This window comes from Carassius gibelio, chromosome A14, assembly GCF_023724105.1.
Source record: "Carassius gibelio isolate Cgi1373 ecotype wild population from Czech Republic chromosome A14, carGib1.2-hapl.c, whole genome shotgun sequence".
NCBI classification, from domain to species: Eukaryota; Metazoa; Chordata; class Actinopteri; order Cypriniformes; family Cyprinidae; genus Carassius; species Carassius gibelio.
This window is the reverse complement of record NC_068384.1, coordinates 16,696,751-16,712,440: the sequence shown is the minus strand read 5'-3', so window position 1 is coordinate 16,712,440 and position 15,690 is coordinate 16,696,751. Positions and strand designations below refer to the sequence as shown.

Sequence of the window (15,690 nt, the reverse complement as noted above, 5' to 3'; positions counted from 1 at the left end):
AAACATTGTTGTCTGTATCTAATAATAAATAGTTATTTTAAACTGCATTTGTGGATAATTGCACATCTCCACAATTTATTATGTGTTGTAATTGTTGCGTCAAAAACTGTTTTTATACAGTAAAAGCCAGAAAAATATATATATATTTATCTATGGGCCAATCAGATGCGTTACAGCGAAGCACGTGACCTAACACGGCAAGAGCTCTGGGGTGTCTGATCTCTTTTTTTCTCGAGAAGTTCTTTGTTCTAGAAACATCAGCAGCGTCTCAACCTATGGTCTCAACATGGCGAATAACAGCACAGGCTAATGGCGAGCTAGCGTCTCTCCCCCTCTCACCTGCCGTTAAAGTCTGAAGAATAGTATGCAGCAGCCTTTGAAAAAGTCCCAGAAAGAGTTTACATAATGGAAACGCGGGGGATTGATCAGATGTTCGACTTCCAGCGGTAACTTTCTCATATTTCAAGCTTGAAATGATAGCAGTTGCGAAGCTAATGTAATTAGCCGTAGCATGTTTAACATCAAACTCACAAAAACACAACCGTTTAAAAACTATTATAGACTCTGAATGATCTTCAGATACATGCATATGAGAATGGATTGTAAACATGAATGTTTTCTGATTCCTTTTGCTCTTATGTAATTTAATACACCATATTTGCCAGAAAGGCTAATCATCAGACCGTGTAGTAATAACGTTATATGGTTTATGAGAATGTTGCAGTATATAAAAAGTCTGGATGTATTAATAGTTCATTAATATCTGTTACATAACACAGAATCTTAATATTTGCTGTTATATATGTCAACAGTAAGGCCTGTTGCATTACAAAAACTGATTTAAGAAATCGGAATGCATATAGTATATTAACTGATTTTTCCAATAGGTTTCCCATAACTCATGTTTCTTAGGTTTGTCTTTAGGTATCTTAGAGTGACTCTGACATGACGGCAGAAATATAGCACTAATTAGTAAACATTAGTTGAAATGTGTGCACTCTCTGGTCTCAGGACAGATAGATGTTGGAAATAGTTTTTTTTGTCAGAAATAGACCCTGAAGCTGGTTGCTATTCCTGCCATCTTATTCCACAGGTTACCAAATGATCGCTTCATCCTGCTGTTGTTGCTGCTGTACTCCCCTGTTGGCGTGTGTTTGATGCTACTGCGAATATTTATTGGTGTCCATGTGTTTCTAGTGAGTTGTGCACTACCTGACAGTATTGTCAGAAGGTAAGATGCCACACTGGAGCATTAAGAGATACAGCTATGACAGTAAAAGACTTGGATTTTTATTGTGCTTTTTTAAAATTATTATTATTAGTTTTGAGTGTTTTGAATATAACTGTTTAGCTTTTAGTATTTCGTTTTTGGTTTTTAGTTTCTTTTTTTTCTTTTTTTTAGTCAGTTTAGTAGTTTATTTCATTTGGTTGGCAAGGCAACATTTAAAATGTTCATGTATGTTTTTTTTTCATATACTGTTTATTTTTTATTTCAGCTTTTTTTATGACTAAAATGATTTTTAATCAATAAATAATTGTTTAAATAAATGAAAATGACTTCTTAAACATCATTCATATGTAGTTATTTCCCATACAGGTTTATAAACAACCTGAGATTTTTGTACTTTGTCACAGGCAGGATTTTTAATTGAACTTCAAAGAAACTAAAAGGGCTTTACAATTTTTGAATAACTTGGCACCTAAAATACAAGCTTTCACTAATACATGTGTATAATTTTAATGTCATATTTTGAATTTAATTTTTGATTTCTGTTATTTGTCACTTTTGGTTTGGCAGATTTTGATCTGTGTTTGGATATGTTTTCAGTATTGTCTTTGTTGTTACAGGTTCATAGTGAGGATAATGTGTTCAGTGCTGGGTCTGCATGTCCGGCAGAATAGCCCACACCTGCGGGACAAAACCTCCCGACTGTACATCTGCAATCACGTTACACATTTCGACCACAATATTATCAACCTTCTGACCTCCTGCAACACGGTGAGTGTTTATGTTAGTGTTTTCCCCGCCTGATGTAATCCCTGTCTCCTTCTCCTCTGCTCTGCCCTTGATCTCTGTGGCTTTCAGTGTTTTTTATTGGTTTACTCACACAATGAGGTCTATTTCTTCTTAATGTTGTGTAGATTCAGTGAACGAGGTTCAATTCTCTCTGTTTGCTTCTAATGATTCGCTTTGTTTGGTTGCAGCGAAACAAGAGTAACTTGAATTTGAATTCAATTTTTAGACATTAGGTCATGCTGCTCAGCTTGAATTCATGTCTGCTGGAGTTGACCGAGGTTTTGCTCTTAGTGAGCAAAAGAGACATTAAAACACATCAGCATCCTAAAATATTCTTCCCAACCACTAACTTTTTATATGGTCGTGTATGCATTGCTCAGATGTATTTTAAAATGTGCTTTTACCTTCACACAATGCTCCCTACTTGATTCTGCTTCAGTAATAAATAATAAGATACTTTAATTACTATAAATCTTGTTCTTTATTTTACACAGTTAATTTCTGTGGAATTAGTAATTAGTGTCCATCTCTGTGTGTTTAGCCACTGCTGGAGGGCCCTGTGGGGTTCTTGTGCTGGGCGAGGGGTTTTATGGAGCTGGGTCAGGGTGTACAGAGCAGGACAGAGCTGATGGAGACCCTCCGCAGGTATTGTTCATCTCCTGCCACTTTGCCCCTACTGCTTTTTCCAGAGGAGGACACCACCAATGGCCGAACCGGTCTCCTCAAGTTCAGGTACTTCAGCATCACACATCTGCTGTTCTTTCTTTACTTTTAACTGAAGTCAAATATATTTTTCAGCTTTTAATTAAAGCAGCTTTAAAGAAAAGCATAGCTAATGCTTACGTCTAAATATCTTCATGCTTTATTGTCACATTTAGCAAATTACAAGCAATTACACAGACAGTCAGCTGCCGATAAAAATAATTTTTGGTAAGTCTCCTGTCTTTAAATGTGGATCTGTTCTGGGAGGGTTGCCAGGTCCTTTCTAAGCTTCCTTGAAGGGTCTAAGATCTGATCAGGCTTTACTGATCCTCAGGTTTAGCCTTAACTGCCTGTAAATCAGCTGACACCCACTTTGCCATTAGCTTTTAGTTGACAACATTTCCTTTTTTCGTTAAGAAAGATGCCATTTTTAAAAGACCAACTTCTATTCTTTCCTCAGCTCTTGGCCTTTCTCTGTGTCTGACGCCATCCAGCCTGTGGCATTACTGGTGAAGAGGCCTTTCATAGCTTTGGTAATTACATTCAAACCCTTTTTTGTAAAACACTCATTTTGTAAAACACTGGTCATTGTGGTCATTATTGTTGTGAACCTTGCCGTTGCCAGGTGTTTATATATCTCTTTTAATCTGGTAAAATTTTTAAACATTACAACAACAACAACAAAGCAGATTATTCTGACTGTGAATTTAATCCTACTTGTAGTTTTTATGTCAGTGCTGTACTTGTCTAGGGATGCATCGATCCGATACTCAGGATCGGTATGGGCTCCGATAACGGCATTTTCTGTGGATCGGGTATCGGTCAGACGAAACCAATCAAATTCCGATATTTTGCATATACCATTTTGTGTTATTGCTGAGCTCCACGAAAGGCACAAAAACATTATAAAGCACCAAAATGTTTTTGTTCACTATATTTCAAATGTTCTGAATCCGTTTCATAGTTCAGTGTGAGGTAAAGATTAATATTCAAGTCATTAAATTTAAGGGTGCTTTCACATCTCTAGTTCGGTTCATTTGGTCCGAACCAAGGGCAAACAATTATACATTGTAGCTTTTTTGTTTCCTTTTCACACCACACTGATTGCTTTGGTCCGAACCAGTTGAAACGAACCAAAATGCAGTCACATGACAACATCCACATCACTCATTGGCCATGACATATTTCCTAAACTGCTTTTCGATTGGTCAGAATTTACGTGTGGGAAAATTCCGACATAAGAGGAAAATCCAGCAAACGACTGCGCGGGCTGGTTTTGTCCCTGGCCATAATCTATTAAATTTTTTGTATACACCACAATATGCAAACAATACATTTCTATAATGAAGCACAAATGTGGCTTGAAAACAACGTTCTAATGCACTGCAAACATCGAGCGGGCATCGCTCGTAACTTCAAGCGGAAGCCAACCGCACCAAAGGAGGAAACGAACTCTGGTACGATTCAACCGAACTAAATGAGGCAAGTGTGAAAGCACCCTAAGTTCACCTAAACTCTTCTTTTCACAGTGGCTGTCATTTTCCACTCAGCAATTAAACTGCGTGTTGCGTTCGGTTCCACTCAAAACGATGAAACTCTCTTCAAGAGCGCACAGTATCTGAGGTCTAAAACTGTTCAAAGAAAATGCTCAATAAAACTAACGCACACTTTTAATACACTATGTATCAATATCTCTTCCCTTTGTACTAGTGTTGTCTGGTTCGCGAACGAATTGTTCGATTTAACCGGTTCTTCTTTGTGAACCGGTTGAACCAGTTCACCAAATCAGACTGAATCATTTGAAATGTTTTGCATCTCCAATAAGCAATAATCCACAAATGACTTAAGTTATTCACCTTTTTAACGTGGCTGCCACTCCCTCTGAGTCAAAATAAACCAATATCCTGGAGTAATTCGTGTACTCAAACAGTACACTGACTGAACTGCTGTGAAGAGAGAACTGAAGATGAACACAAGTAGAGCAATGTCTATGTGGACTCGGAGGGCTGCGCATCCTGCACACTGTGACTCTGTGTTTTTTCAAAGCTCATTAGTATTATAATCAATCACATGTTGCTTCCTTTATTACTGTGCTATACATTTAAAAGAAACGTCTTTTAGAATCAGAAAGAGCTTTATTGCCAAGTATGCTTGCGCATACAAGGAATTTGTTTTAATAACATAAGCTTCCAGTACACAGAGACAACAACACACAGACAAAAAAAGTGTATAAACAATTGTGCTATAAATTATAATGGAATAGGATTGAGTAAGATGCAGGGATTTACTAGGATGGAGGTGTAACAAATAAATATAAGGATATTGCACATTTTTATTGCATAAGCATAAGTGGGGAACATTTAATTGTTCATGGGGTAGATTTCTTGTGCCTGACTGTTCTGGTAACTGCTTTGAAGACAGTTCGTCTTTCTATATTAATGTGTACAATTGTTTTTCAATAAATAAATGTATATAATTATTTTACAACAATAAAAAGAGCGATGTTGCATTTAATATTTTAGACACATTCACTTTTATTTGGAAATATTTCACTAGATTTTATAAAATTACTGTGCACCCTTGATTTTTGTAGAGTATTATTTGATTCTGAACTATCCACTTACCCAGTTTACAATAGTATTTTTGTCACAGATTGTGATCATATTTTTCCACTTGTTATTTTTCATTCAAATGAAGTTGTCTGTATGTAGTAGATTGTGTTTAACACAAAAGTGACAATCAGGTCAACAGAGAAGTATAGAAATTCTACTTCTGCGCTGGTATCGGATCAGTTCTGAAAAAAATGGTATCGTTGCATCCCTACACTCATTTCTCGCTTCGCTATGAAACCATCCACCAGGGCATTTAAATGTGGCTGAATAATCATGTCTAAGGTTTCCATATCTTTTTTTCATTTTCAAGTTCCCGTTGACACACACAGGAGGGTCTTTTGTGAGAGTGTGGCTCATCAGGAAGATATTTATAGCAGCACTGATAATAAGTGATTCACAGTGCAATAGAAAGACGAACTGTCAAAGGTCGACAGATTGGCTTATAGTGACCTCGTGCTCCAATTACAGCATTGAAAAAACTGGTTTATTACATTTTTTTGGTGAACATTAGAGTTATGTATATGATCCATTACCTTGGCTGCTGTATTACGTCAGGCTTTTCAATATTTTAGATACCGCGTACCCACAGTTATGATCATCAGTCATGGTCTAAGGGTGGTTTCTCTACAGTGTTGAGGCGAAATTAAAATTTTATAGGTGACCCAATTTATACAGTGAAAAGGTAATATTATACATGTGTAAAATACTATTTAGTAAATATTTTGTTTCTCTCGTGTTACATGACTACACTTTTTCCTACATTTTTATTATTATTTATATGCCTTAGATTTTAAGTTTATTTTTTAAATATATATTTTATTAATTTGGTTTGTTTTTACATTTCTTACACTGTGTTGTTCTCTAAGCTTTTCACCCCCTTGAATACGTTGAACACAGTTTGAAAACCCTTGTATGATATCATGTCTTAACCAGTCACAGAAAGCAACAAGTGACAGGATGTTGGCTTGATCATTTGGTTTCTATCTAGCCGTTTCCTGCTAGTTAACCCCAGCCAATATGATATCTTCTTAGCTGTATATTAGAGTTTTTTTTTTTTTGATTGGCTTTGTTTGGCATGTCGTTGCTTGGATTTTTATTGTAAAACAGTAGTAATATGCCATATTCTACATTAATAATTTCCATCCCATTTCCAGTTGGCCCTTTCTCAACCAAATGTTAGAGCGTATTGCTGCTGCTCAATTGCATTCCCATCTTATGAAAACAATCTTTTTGAGCCCCTTCAATCCGGATTTCGTAAACTCCAAGGTGCTGAAACGGCATTAGATAAGGTCACTAATTACTTGTCTTAGTCTTTCTATTTTGATTCTTCTTGATCACAGTGCTGCTTTCGAAACTGTTGATCACTCAGTTTTCACTTAGTCTTTGGTGTCTTTGATACTGAACTAAACTGGTTTAAATCCTATCTTTCTGATTGAAAGCAGTGTGTTACTATGAGAGGTTGCAGGTCTGATGTTGGCGTTCCTTAATGATCTATTTTGGGTCCTTTACTTTTTAGTATCTACATTTATCCTCTTGGTCAATTTTTAAGATTACTTGGTCTCAACTTTCCCTTTTACCCAGGTGAAACCCAGGTTTATATTCATGTAAATGTGGCTGTGACCTTTCTTTCTCAATGTATTTCTGAGATGGGGAAAAAAAAATATTTGTGACATGAATGCAGTCATGCTTATTGGTTCACCCCACCAGTTACTTAATGCTGGGTCTTTAACTCTAAATGTAGATGGTTCTACCCTTGAATAAGTTACAGCTGATTCAAAATTCAGCTGCTCAAGTCCTGTCTGGAAAGAGGACAAAGCATCACATCATTCCTGTCTTTGAGTCTTTACACTTTTTTGAACTCTTTGGTCTATAAAGGTTAAACACACTACTGTAGCTTTAAATCTTATATATGTAAATGACCTGTTCAAATTTGCTTACCTGTTTGCATGTGAAAACAGCTGGTGCAGCTCACACTGACATTCAGGACGGGGTGTTTTATGTAAATTGTAGCTTTTGTATGTTAATGTGCTTATGGTTGTGATGGTAATACCTGGACAATTTCTGAATGACCTGCTTTTGCAGGTCTGTAAAATGATCATCAACTTAAGAGGGTCAGTTGCATTGTGAATGTGGAATTATGTGTATATAATAAGCGTCAAGTGGTCTTCATGCACAACTGTGTTCTGCTAAACACTAGCATGGAAATGATATATAAAAGGTCTTTTTTGGTTTTTCTCCTCTTCTTTTTCTCCCAGAACACACCAGAATCCTCATGGCTGACAGAGCTGCTATGGACCTTTTTTGTACCATTCACCGAGTACCATGTAAGGTACTAAATATTACAGTCTCTCCTTTGTCCAGTGGCTTTATTTTAAATGTACAATCCTCTATTGCTGCTCTTGCCAGTCCAGCACTGGTAATACGACAATAATTAAGCTTTTTAGAATTTAATAGGCTCAAGAGTCTTCGGTATGCAGCTTATAAGAGTAGTTTGAGTTTTAATCTTGAATTTTTGTGTATACCTTCCTAACCTACTTTTATTACTTTCACTTTTGAATATTTGCTTAGTAAATGCTTTCACACCATTGAAAATATTTTGTCTTATTTTATGTTGACATTTAGAAATAGAAACTAGTGTTTAATGATAATGGTTTGTTGTAAATGTTTAGGGAATAAAGGAAGTATCAGAAGCATTTTGTGTTCCTGAATAGGTAACATGTTCTTCACCTTATCAAAAATGTAAGGTGTTGTGTTAAAATGCTCTCAACCAGATGGCTTCCACCATTGTCTAAAGAAGATGGTGAATCCCATCAAGAATTTGCCAGCAAAGTACAAGAGGTAAACCATTTTTCAGTGGTCTATCATCTATCAGATGTCGTACGGTTGCATTTTAAATTGATGTTAAGCATAAGAGACTTTCAGAAATCTAACTGACCTTAATATTTTTTGAATGGTAGTGTACAATTATGGCCAAAAGTTTTGGCAATGACACATTTTGTGTTTTGCAAAGTTGCTGCTTCAGTATTTGTAGATTATTTTTCCACGTGTATGTTATACTTAAAAACAATGATAAGCGTATCATAAGGTTTAAAGGCTTTTATTGGAAAAAAATACAATGAGTGAATATTGATGGGTCAAGTGTTGACCCTTATTCTTCATAACCTCTGCAATAGACGCTGGCATGCTGGATATTAGCTTCTGGGCCAAATCCTGACTGATAGTGATCTATTCTTGCTTTCTTAGAGTGAGTTGATCACAATTTGTGGTTTTCTGCTTGTTCACTCGCCTTTTGAGGACTGACCACAGGCTTTCTATGGGATTGAGATCCAGGGAGATTTCAATGTAATGGTCTTCAAGACAGTTCTTTATCACTCTTGCTTTGTGACATGATGCTCCATCATGCTGGAAAATGCATGAATCATCACCAAAAGTGCTCATGGATTGTGAAGAAGTCGCTCTTGCAGGACGTTTTGACACCATTCTTTATTCATGGCAGTGTTTTTGGGCAGAATTATGAGAGCGTACACTCCCTTGGTTGAAATCAACCCCACACATGGATGGTCTCAGGATGCTTCACTGTTGGCACGTCACAAGACTCATTGTAGCTTTCACCTTTTCTTCACTGAACAATTGATTTGATCAGAGAAAATAACTTTGCACCAGTTTTCTGCTGTCCAATCCTTGTACTTACAGCAGAATTTCAGTCTGTCCTTGAAGTTTTTCTTGGAGAGAAGTGGCTTCTTTGCTGTCCTTCTTGACATCAGGCCGTTGTCCAAAAGTCTTGGCCTCACTGTGTGTGCGCAGATGCTCTCACACCAACCTGCTGGGTTTTTTTAATGTAAGGGTGCATTTTATTTTACGTCTTTTGGACTGAAGGGATACAACATCCACTGACGTCAGTGATAGAGCTTTAAAGATCAAATACAATTTTTAAAATAACTCTTTAAACAGCAAGCTTTGCAAAACGCATTTATGTCACTGCCAAAACTTTGGAATGTGACTGTAGGTTTATCAATTCTATTTTGCAAAAATCCGACTGGCGTGATTTCAGTCAGACTAAAGCGTTCTTAGAAGAGTTATTGCATTAGTTCTAGTGAAACAAACAAATTTTGAAGTGCATGTAAATGCATTTACCAATCCACAGGCTGTATCCTGTTGAAAGTATGCGGGTCATGCTTCTGTAGAAATAAATGCTTTCTGAAATGCCTTGAAGTTAAATGGATTTGAAACCATTTTCAAATGTCATACTTGGTTGAACCACTATTAAAAACATGTTCAAACACACCATTACTGCTTTTCATCTGCCTAACCAACCTTCAGATCTATTTCTTTTCCAGTTCAAAGCTTTGACTTGTTTTGGTCTGTCATTTGATGTAATGTCCATTGTGTCCCTCCGTCAGCTGCTGGCCACTGAGCTGGGTGTGATCCCCACACAGATCACTAAAGCAGACAAAGCCGAGCATATCAAAAGGAAAAGACACACTGCCGCTCAGACTGCACATTCAAGTAAGAACGGATTCAATGGTGAGAAATGGAATTATGATGTATAACATCCATAAATTTAAATCACTGGATCTGTATAGAAGATGCATTTAGTATTGTAATGTAACACAAAACTAAATTTTTTCCTCAGATTTGGGTGCCAGACCTCGCACAGTGGCACAGGGTTTCCTGGCCACAAATGCAGGAGCTGAAGACTCACGAGTAGCATGTATGGCACAGCAGGTGAAAGAGGTGCTGCCTGACATCCCGTTATCGGTCATCACCAGAGATCTGTGTATGTCATCCTCCCATAATGCTTTGCATTAACAGACTAGCTTTGTTTGCTTAGAAAGCATATGTGCCAGTATACACTTCTGTGGCTCCTGCATATGCGTACTAATGCAAAACTGATTCTTTAGGTTTAAGCAATGCAGTTTCAGCCAGAATTGATTTGGTTAAGTTTTCTTTTGGCTTTGTACAGTGCAGACCAACTGTGTGGACACAACCATAACCAACCTCCTGGAGCATACTGAACAGTTCAGCTCGGAGGCGGCTGCGGGCACACCTTCAGCCAAACAAACATCTTCCTCCACCCCGTCTGTAACAGCATCCACATCTAATTTAAAGGTACAACTCACATCCTCACCCATTGAGAAAAATGAAGGAGCAAATGAATCTGTTCATTAGTGGAAATCTGTTAATTTATTACAAAATGAATAAATAAAATCTGCAATATTCTTCATTGCACCACGGAAAAACAGGCTCTGTGTTTTGAGTTTTATCTTATTTTTTACAAATGGCACAATAGCCTTCTCCTCGCATGGCCTATATAAGTGAATTTACCAATAAATAATAACATCTTAGACTTTTGTCTGACAGGATATTTATGTAGATCTGTCTGTGTATTTATTCAATAGCCAGCTGCCAAATCTTTTGGGAGAACACCCGTAGACAGACACATGTCTCTACATGAGAGAAAAGAAGCCTTATACGAATATGCAAGAAGGTAATTGTTTTTAAAAACCTTAAAATGATATTTAAAATGTTGCATTTTAGATGAAATTTTTGGCACACAATGGCTTTGTGTTTGAAAATCTTTGTGCCTGAAATCCATTGCATGCCAGTATCCACAAGGTTTGTTGTAAAATAAAGGTATGTTGCATTTTATTTGTTGAGTGGAGTAATCTGATTCTTTATTTTCTATTCAACCCAACCGCAGACGATACATTGAAAAACATGGACTGAACAAAGTGGACGATCTTTGACCGCGGACAAAGACTCACCTGAGGAATTGTTTAGGAAAGACAGCTGCTTAACATAAAATCCACGTAGACAAAGATGAAATTCTAGAGTTGACCCAGAATGAAGCGACATTTGTGTTCACCAAACATGCAGAGAGAAGGATGGATTTTTCCTTTCTTGTTTTTGTTTCTTTGTAAATCTTCTTGCATGGCAATCATGCATGTCTTTTTATTATTTCTCTCTGCAACAGAAAGCAATTATTTTGGTAAACAATTTGTATTAAGACCCAGTGACCTTGGCACACCTAATATTATTTTCATAAGGTCCTTGGGTAGAGACTATGGGATCAGAAACATATGAAGGTGAGCCAAAACACAATTTAAGGTACATTATGTTATTGTCAAGGATACGTGTTGATGCAATATCAGCTTTTAAAGACATTAAATATCCTATAGAAATGCAAAAAACTGCTCTCATTGCGTCTCTTAATTTATCATCTGCCTTTTATTTATCCTATTGATGCGATATTTATTTAATTTCTTCTGAGAAAAATGTGGTTGTGAGAGAGGTATGTTCAGTTCTTTGAATAGGCATATAGCATGTAGCTTTTTGGAAAGATTTATTTCCAGATGAATGATGGGGCACCCAGATACACAAAACGAAATAGCTTTGACCGTACTATCTGTGGTCAGCTTTGTTAACACGTATACAAAATTAGCTTCATAGATAAGCTCTAAATCAGATTTTTATTTCATTATTGGTGCTATATAAATGAATTATCACCTTGTAATGGTCATGAGAGAGACTAATTGTAAGGTTAAACTGTCAAAATGGCTTCAGTAGTGATTTTATTGTTCTTTACAAGCAAGCGCGTTTGGGTAAACAACCTGCAGCCCCTCCCATAATTTCACAAAAACGTTTGATTTTTTTATTAGACAAGCGCGTGAAAGTCGAGAGCCGTTATAAGCGCCCTCCCAGCCAATGACCATAACCAGTCTAGTGACGTCAGTGCCTGTACGAACTAATCATAACAACGAGCATACAAAAAACAGCCAATGGAAATGCTGGAGAGGGCGTACGGCAACCAATGAGAATGATTGAAATGTAGGCTACTTCCCCAGACTGAATAAGTAGGAGCACTTCTCATACTGAGATCTCATTGTCGAGGATTTTGAGTTACAAGCGGTTGTTTCAGTTATATTTTGTGTTGTTAAACAAAATAATAATCAAGGATGAGGGAGATTGTGCACTTACAGGCTGGACAGTGCGGCAACCAGATTGGTGCTAAGGTAGGAACGGAACTTATATTTATTTTTAACCGTAGTCTGTTAAATAACAATAAAAAGGTTGATCCGTAATTTCGCGTAAAAAACAGCAATTTGCTCTAGTTTAAGCGATTTGTAATGCAATGCGTTCTATTTTGGCTATCGTTTTTAATTTCCTTTATGGGCTATTCTTGTCTAAATATGGTCCTGAATTAATCTCGCACGCAACAAGTTTTTTAATAAGCTGTTATTTTTTTGCGTGTCCTCAATAATGAAGTGGCCAAAACTGACATGATTTTAAGGAACGGGTTTTTTTTCTATTTTACTTTTTTTTTTTTTTTTTTTTTTTTTTTTTTTTGTGAAAAATCAGAACGGTTTGAATGGAGTAATGGTGAAACAATGCGTTAGTTTTAGGGTGTTGGCCGCGCCGGACCGGCGTAATATCCGATTCACAAGCGAATCGGTTTCTTTTTCTGATTTGGATGAGCCGAGTCGCTGAAGTTCTCGTTGCTCTGTTATCACCCGACTGTACATGAGAGTTGACTCAAGTGAATCGCGAACTGCTTAAACGAGTCGATTCGCTTGAAAGAATCATGTCGTAATGTGGCCGGCTGCATCTGGTTCAGCTCATGAAAAAGTGCGGGAACGCTAATATCTTGACGCAAATATCATTCAGGCCCCGTGCAGAAATGAGATTCGAATCGTTTTGAACCAATATAATATATTTGAGCGATATTCGTTAACATTGGCGACATTAGTGGTACAATGACTCGCACTGTTTCTTTAAGCTCCCGGTTGGTGTAAAATGGCTCCGGTGACTTGGCAAACTCCATTTTACAATCATGGAGCGCGTGTAACGGGATGCGATGGCCATTCAATATCGGATCAGCCTGCTTTTTAATCCCTTCTGTTCACCTTTTTATGTACTAAATCAATTTCAATACTTGAGTTAAATGTTAAAGAAAATTAAATGGCGTTTAGTTAAATTCTTGTTACATTTAAATCTATTCCGTTTTAGTTCTGGGAAGTCATTAGTGACGAGCATGGAATTGACCCGACCGGCAGTTACCATGGCGACAGTGACCTTCAGCTGGACCGAATTAATGTTTATTATAATGAAGCCTCAGGTGAGCAGAAATCTGATGCATTCTGTAATGTTCATTCACTTGACAATTTGCACATGCACCTAATCGCATATTATTTGCCCTAAAATTGTTCTTTGTCTTTAAGGTGGGAAGTATGTTCCACGTGCTGTGCTGGTGGATTTGGAGCCTGGTACGATGGACTCCGTGAGGTCTGGTCCATTTGGTCAGATCTTCAGACCAGATAACTTCGTTTTCGGTAAGTTTTGATATGCACCCAAATGCAAAGCTTGGCTGCCAACTGTTTAGTTGGGGCATTTTGGGACATCTGATTTAGAAGAAAATTTGAATGCCAGATTGGTGACCTGATCTGGATCTAGTTACCTTTTTGCATAAAAGCAACTAAACTCCCAACCTTTTTTCTTGTCCTCTGATAGGCCAGAGCGGTGCTGGAAACAACTGGGCTAAGGGCCACTACACTGAAGGAGCGGAGCTGGTTGACTCCGTTTTAGATGTAGTTCGGAAAGAGGCCGAGAGCTGTGACTGTCTGCAGGGCTTCCAGCTCACTCACTCCTTGGGTGGAGGCACAGGGTCCGGTATGGGCACCCTCCTCATTAGCAAAATCCGTGAGGAGTATCCTGACCGTATCATGAACACCTTCAGCGTGGTGCCCTCCCCTAAAGTCTCAGACACCGTGGTCGAGCCCTACAACGCCACACTGTCTGTCCATCAGCTGGTGGAAAACACAGATGAAACCTACTGCATTGATAACGAAGCCCTTTATGACATCTGCTTCCGCACTCTCAAACTCACAACGCCCACATATGGTGACCTCAACCACCTCGTCTCCGCCACCATGAGTGGTGTCACTACCTGCTTGAGGTTCCCCGGCCAGTTGAACGCAGATCTTCGTAAACTGGCGGTGAACATGGTGCCCTTCCCTCGCCTTCACTTCTTCATGCCCGGTTTCGCTCCTCTGACCAGCAGGGGCAGCCAGCAGTACCGTGCCCTGACCGTTCCTGAACTCACCCAGCAGATGTTTGATGCCAAGAACATGATGGCTGCTTGCGACCCCCGTCACGGCCGCTACCTGACCGTCGCCGCCGTCTTCCGTGGCCGCATGTCCATGAAGGAGGTGGACGAGCAGATGCTCAACGTTCAGAACAAGAACAGCAGCTACTTCGTCGAATGGATCCCCAACAACGTCAAGACCGCCGTCTGCGACATTCCACCCCGTGGGCTCAAAATGGCCGCCACCTTCATTGGCAACAGCACTGCTATCCAGGAGCTGTTCAAGAGAATCTCCGAGCAGTTCACAGCCATGTTCAGGCGCAAGGCTTTCCTGCATTGGTACACAGGAGAAGGTATGGACGAGATGGAGTTCACCGAGGCGGAGAGCAACATGAACGACCTGGTGTCTGAGTACCAGCAGTACCAGGACGCCACCGCCGAGGAGGAAGGAGAGTTTGAGGAGGAGGGTGAAGAAGAGCTTGCTTAAGTGAACCAGTCGGTTTTGTTTAATGTCCTCTTTTCCTTTTTTCTAATCTTGTCACTTCATTTTGTGTTTCTTGCTGTATTTCCTGTCACTTGATACCTTTTTAGTTGTACCTTTTTCATGTTAATGTTAATAAAAACTAATATTAGAATGTGACTGGTTTACTAGTGTTTCTCTATTCCTAAATCCCAAATCAAATTATTAGACTTTGGAAGGCTGAAGGGGTTTGTTAATTGAGTCTGAATTGGTCCGGTTTGAACCATTTTTGCATTAAAATTGTAACTTGAATTTAGGATTGTGCAACGGTTTCAAAATGTGTATATTGACACTGCAGATTTGTATAATCTACCAACATTATTACAGGACATTCCAGTCATGTGCAAATACACCTACATGGTACACATAAATCCTGCCTATGTACACCTAAATGCACATACCAGCTCACTCAGCAATCAGTTTGTACACCTTTTACAAAGCATCTCTAGTCATTCCCTGATGCACGTTTAAAAAATAATTAAATGGAACTGGTGTTTAATGTGAACATCTGTTCAGAGATGTTCAGCCTTAATATGAAAGGAAGCGTATAGCCACTGCCTTCCTCTAAACCAACCGCTTACATTTGCATGGACAAAAGCTCAGGCCACAATCTCGTCTGTTCTGTCTCGGTGGCCATGGCTACATGATCATTTAATTTCTCATGACCTAATCTAAAAGTAAACTAAGCATGACATTTGATTGGACTGCAGTAACGGCAGATTCAAATGAGACCAAATCATAATGTTAAGTGATTAAA

The 15,690-nt window shown here is 38.4% G+C and overlaps 2 protein-coding genes across 5 annotated transcripts; both read left to right on the top strand.

Annotated features, from left to right (window-relative positions):
- Positions 1–239: 239 nt before the first annotated feature.
- LOC128027679 (lipid droplet-regulating VLDL assembly factor AUP1) lies at positions 240–11,522 on the top strand. 4 transcript variants are annotated; one of them, XM_052615485.1, is made up of 12 exons: positions 240–446; positions 1,094–1,231; positions 1,849–1,999; positions 2,559–2,749; positions 3,180–3,252; positions 7,587–7,660; positions 8,076–8,169; positions 9,732–9,837; positions 9,965–10,108; positions 10,295–10,440; positions 10,731–10,819; positions 11,033–11,522. In XM_052615485.1, the coding sequence occupies exons 1-12, from the start codon at positions 406–408 to the stop codon at positions 11,076–11,078; spliced, it is 1,293 nt and encodes a 430-aa protein (XP_052471445.1). In that variant the 5' UTR covers positions 240–405; the 3' UTR covers positions 11,079–11,522. The 4 variants fall into 4 exon arrangements, with proteins under 4 accessions (XP_052471445.1, XP_052471444.1, XP_052471448.1 ...); XM_052615484.1 differs by having other exon boundaries at positions 9,732–9,855; XM_052615488.1 differs by having other exon boundaries at positions 241–446; positions 8,103–8,169.
- Positions 11,523–12,175: 653 nt separating this feature from the next.
- On the top strand, positions 12,176–15,053 carry LOC128027678 (tubulin beta-4B chain). Its single transcript, XM_052615483.1, has 4 exons — positions 12,176–12,344; positions 13,339–13,447; positions 13,551–13,661; positions 13,840–15,053. The coding sequence occupies exons 1-4, from the start codon at positions 12,288–12,290 to the stop codon at positions 14,898–14,900; spliced, it is 1,338 nt and encodes a 445-aa protein (XP_052471443.1). The 5' UTR covers positions 12,176–12,287; the 3' UTR covers positions 14,901–15,053.
- Positions 15,054–15,690: the final 637 nt, after the last annotated feature.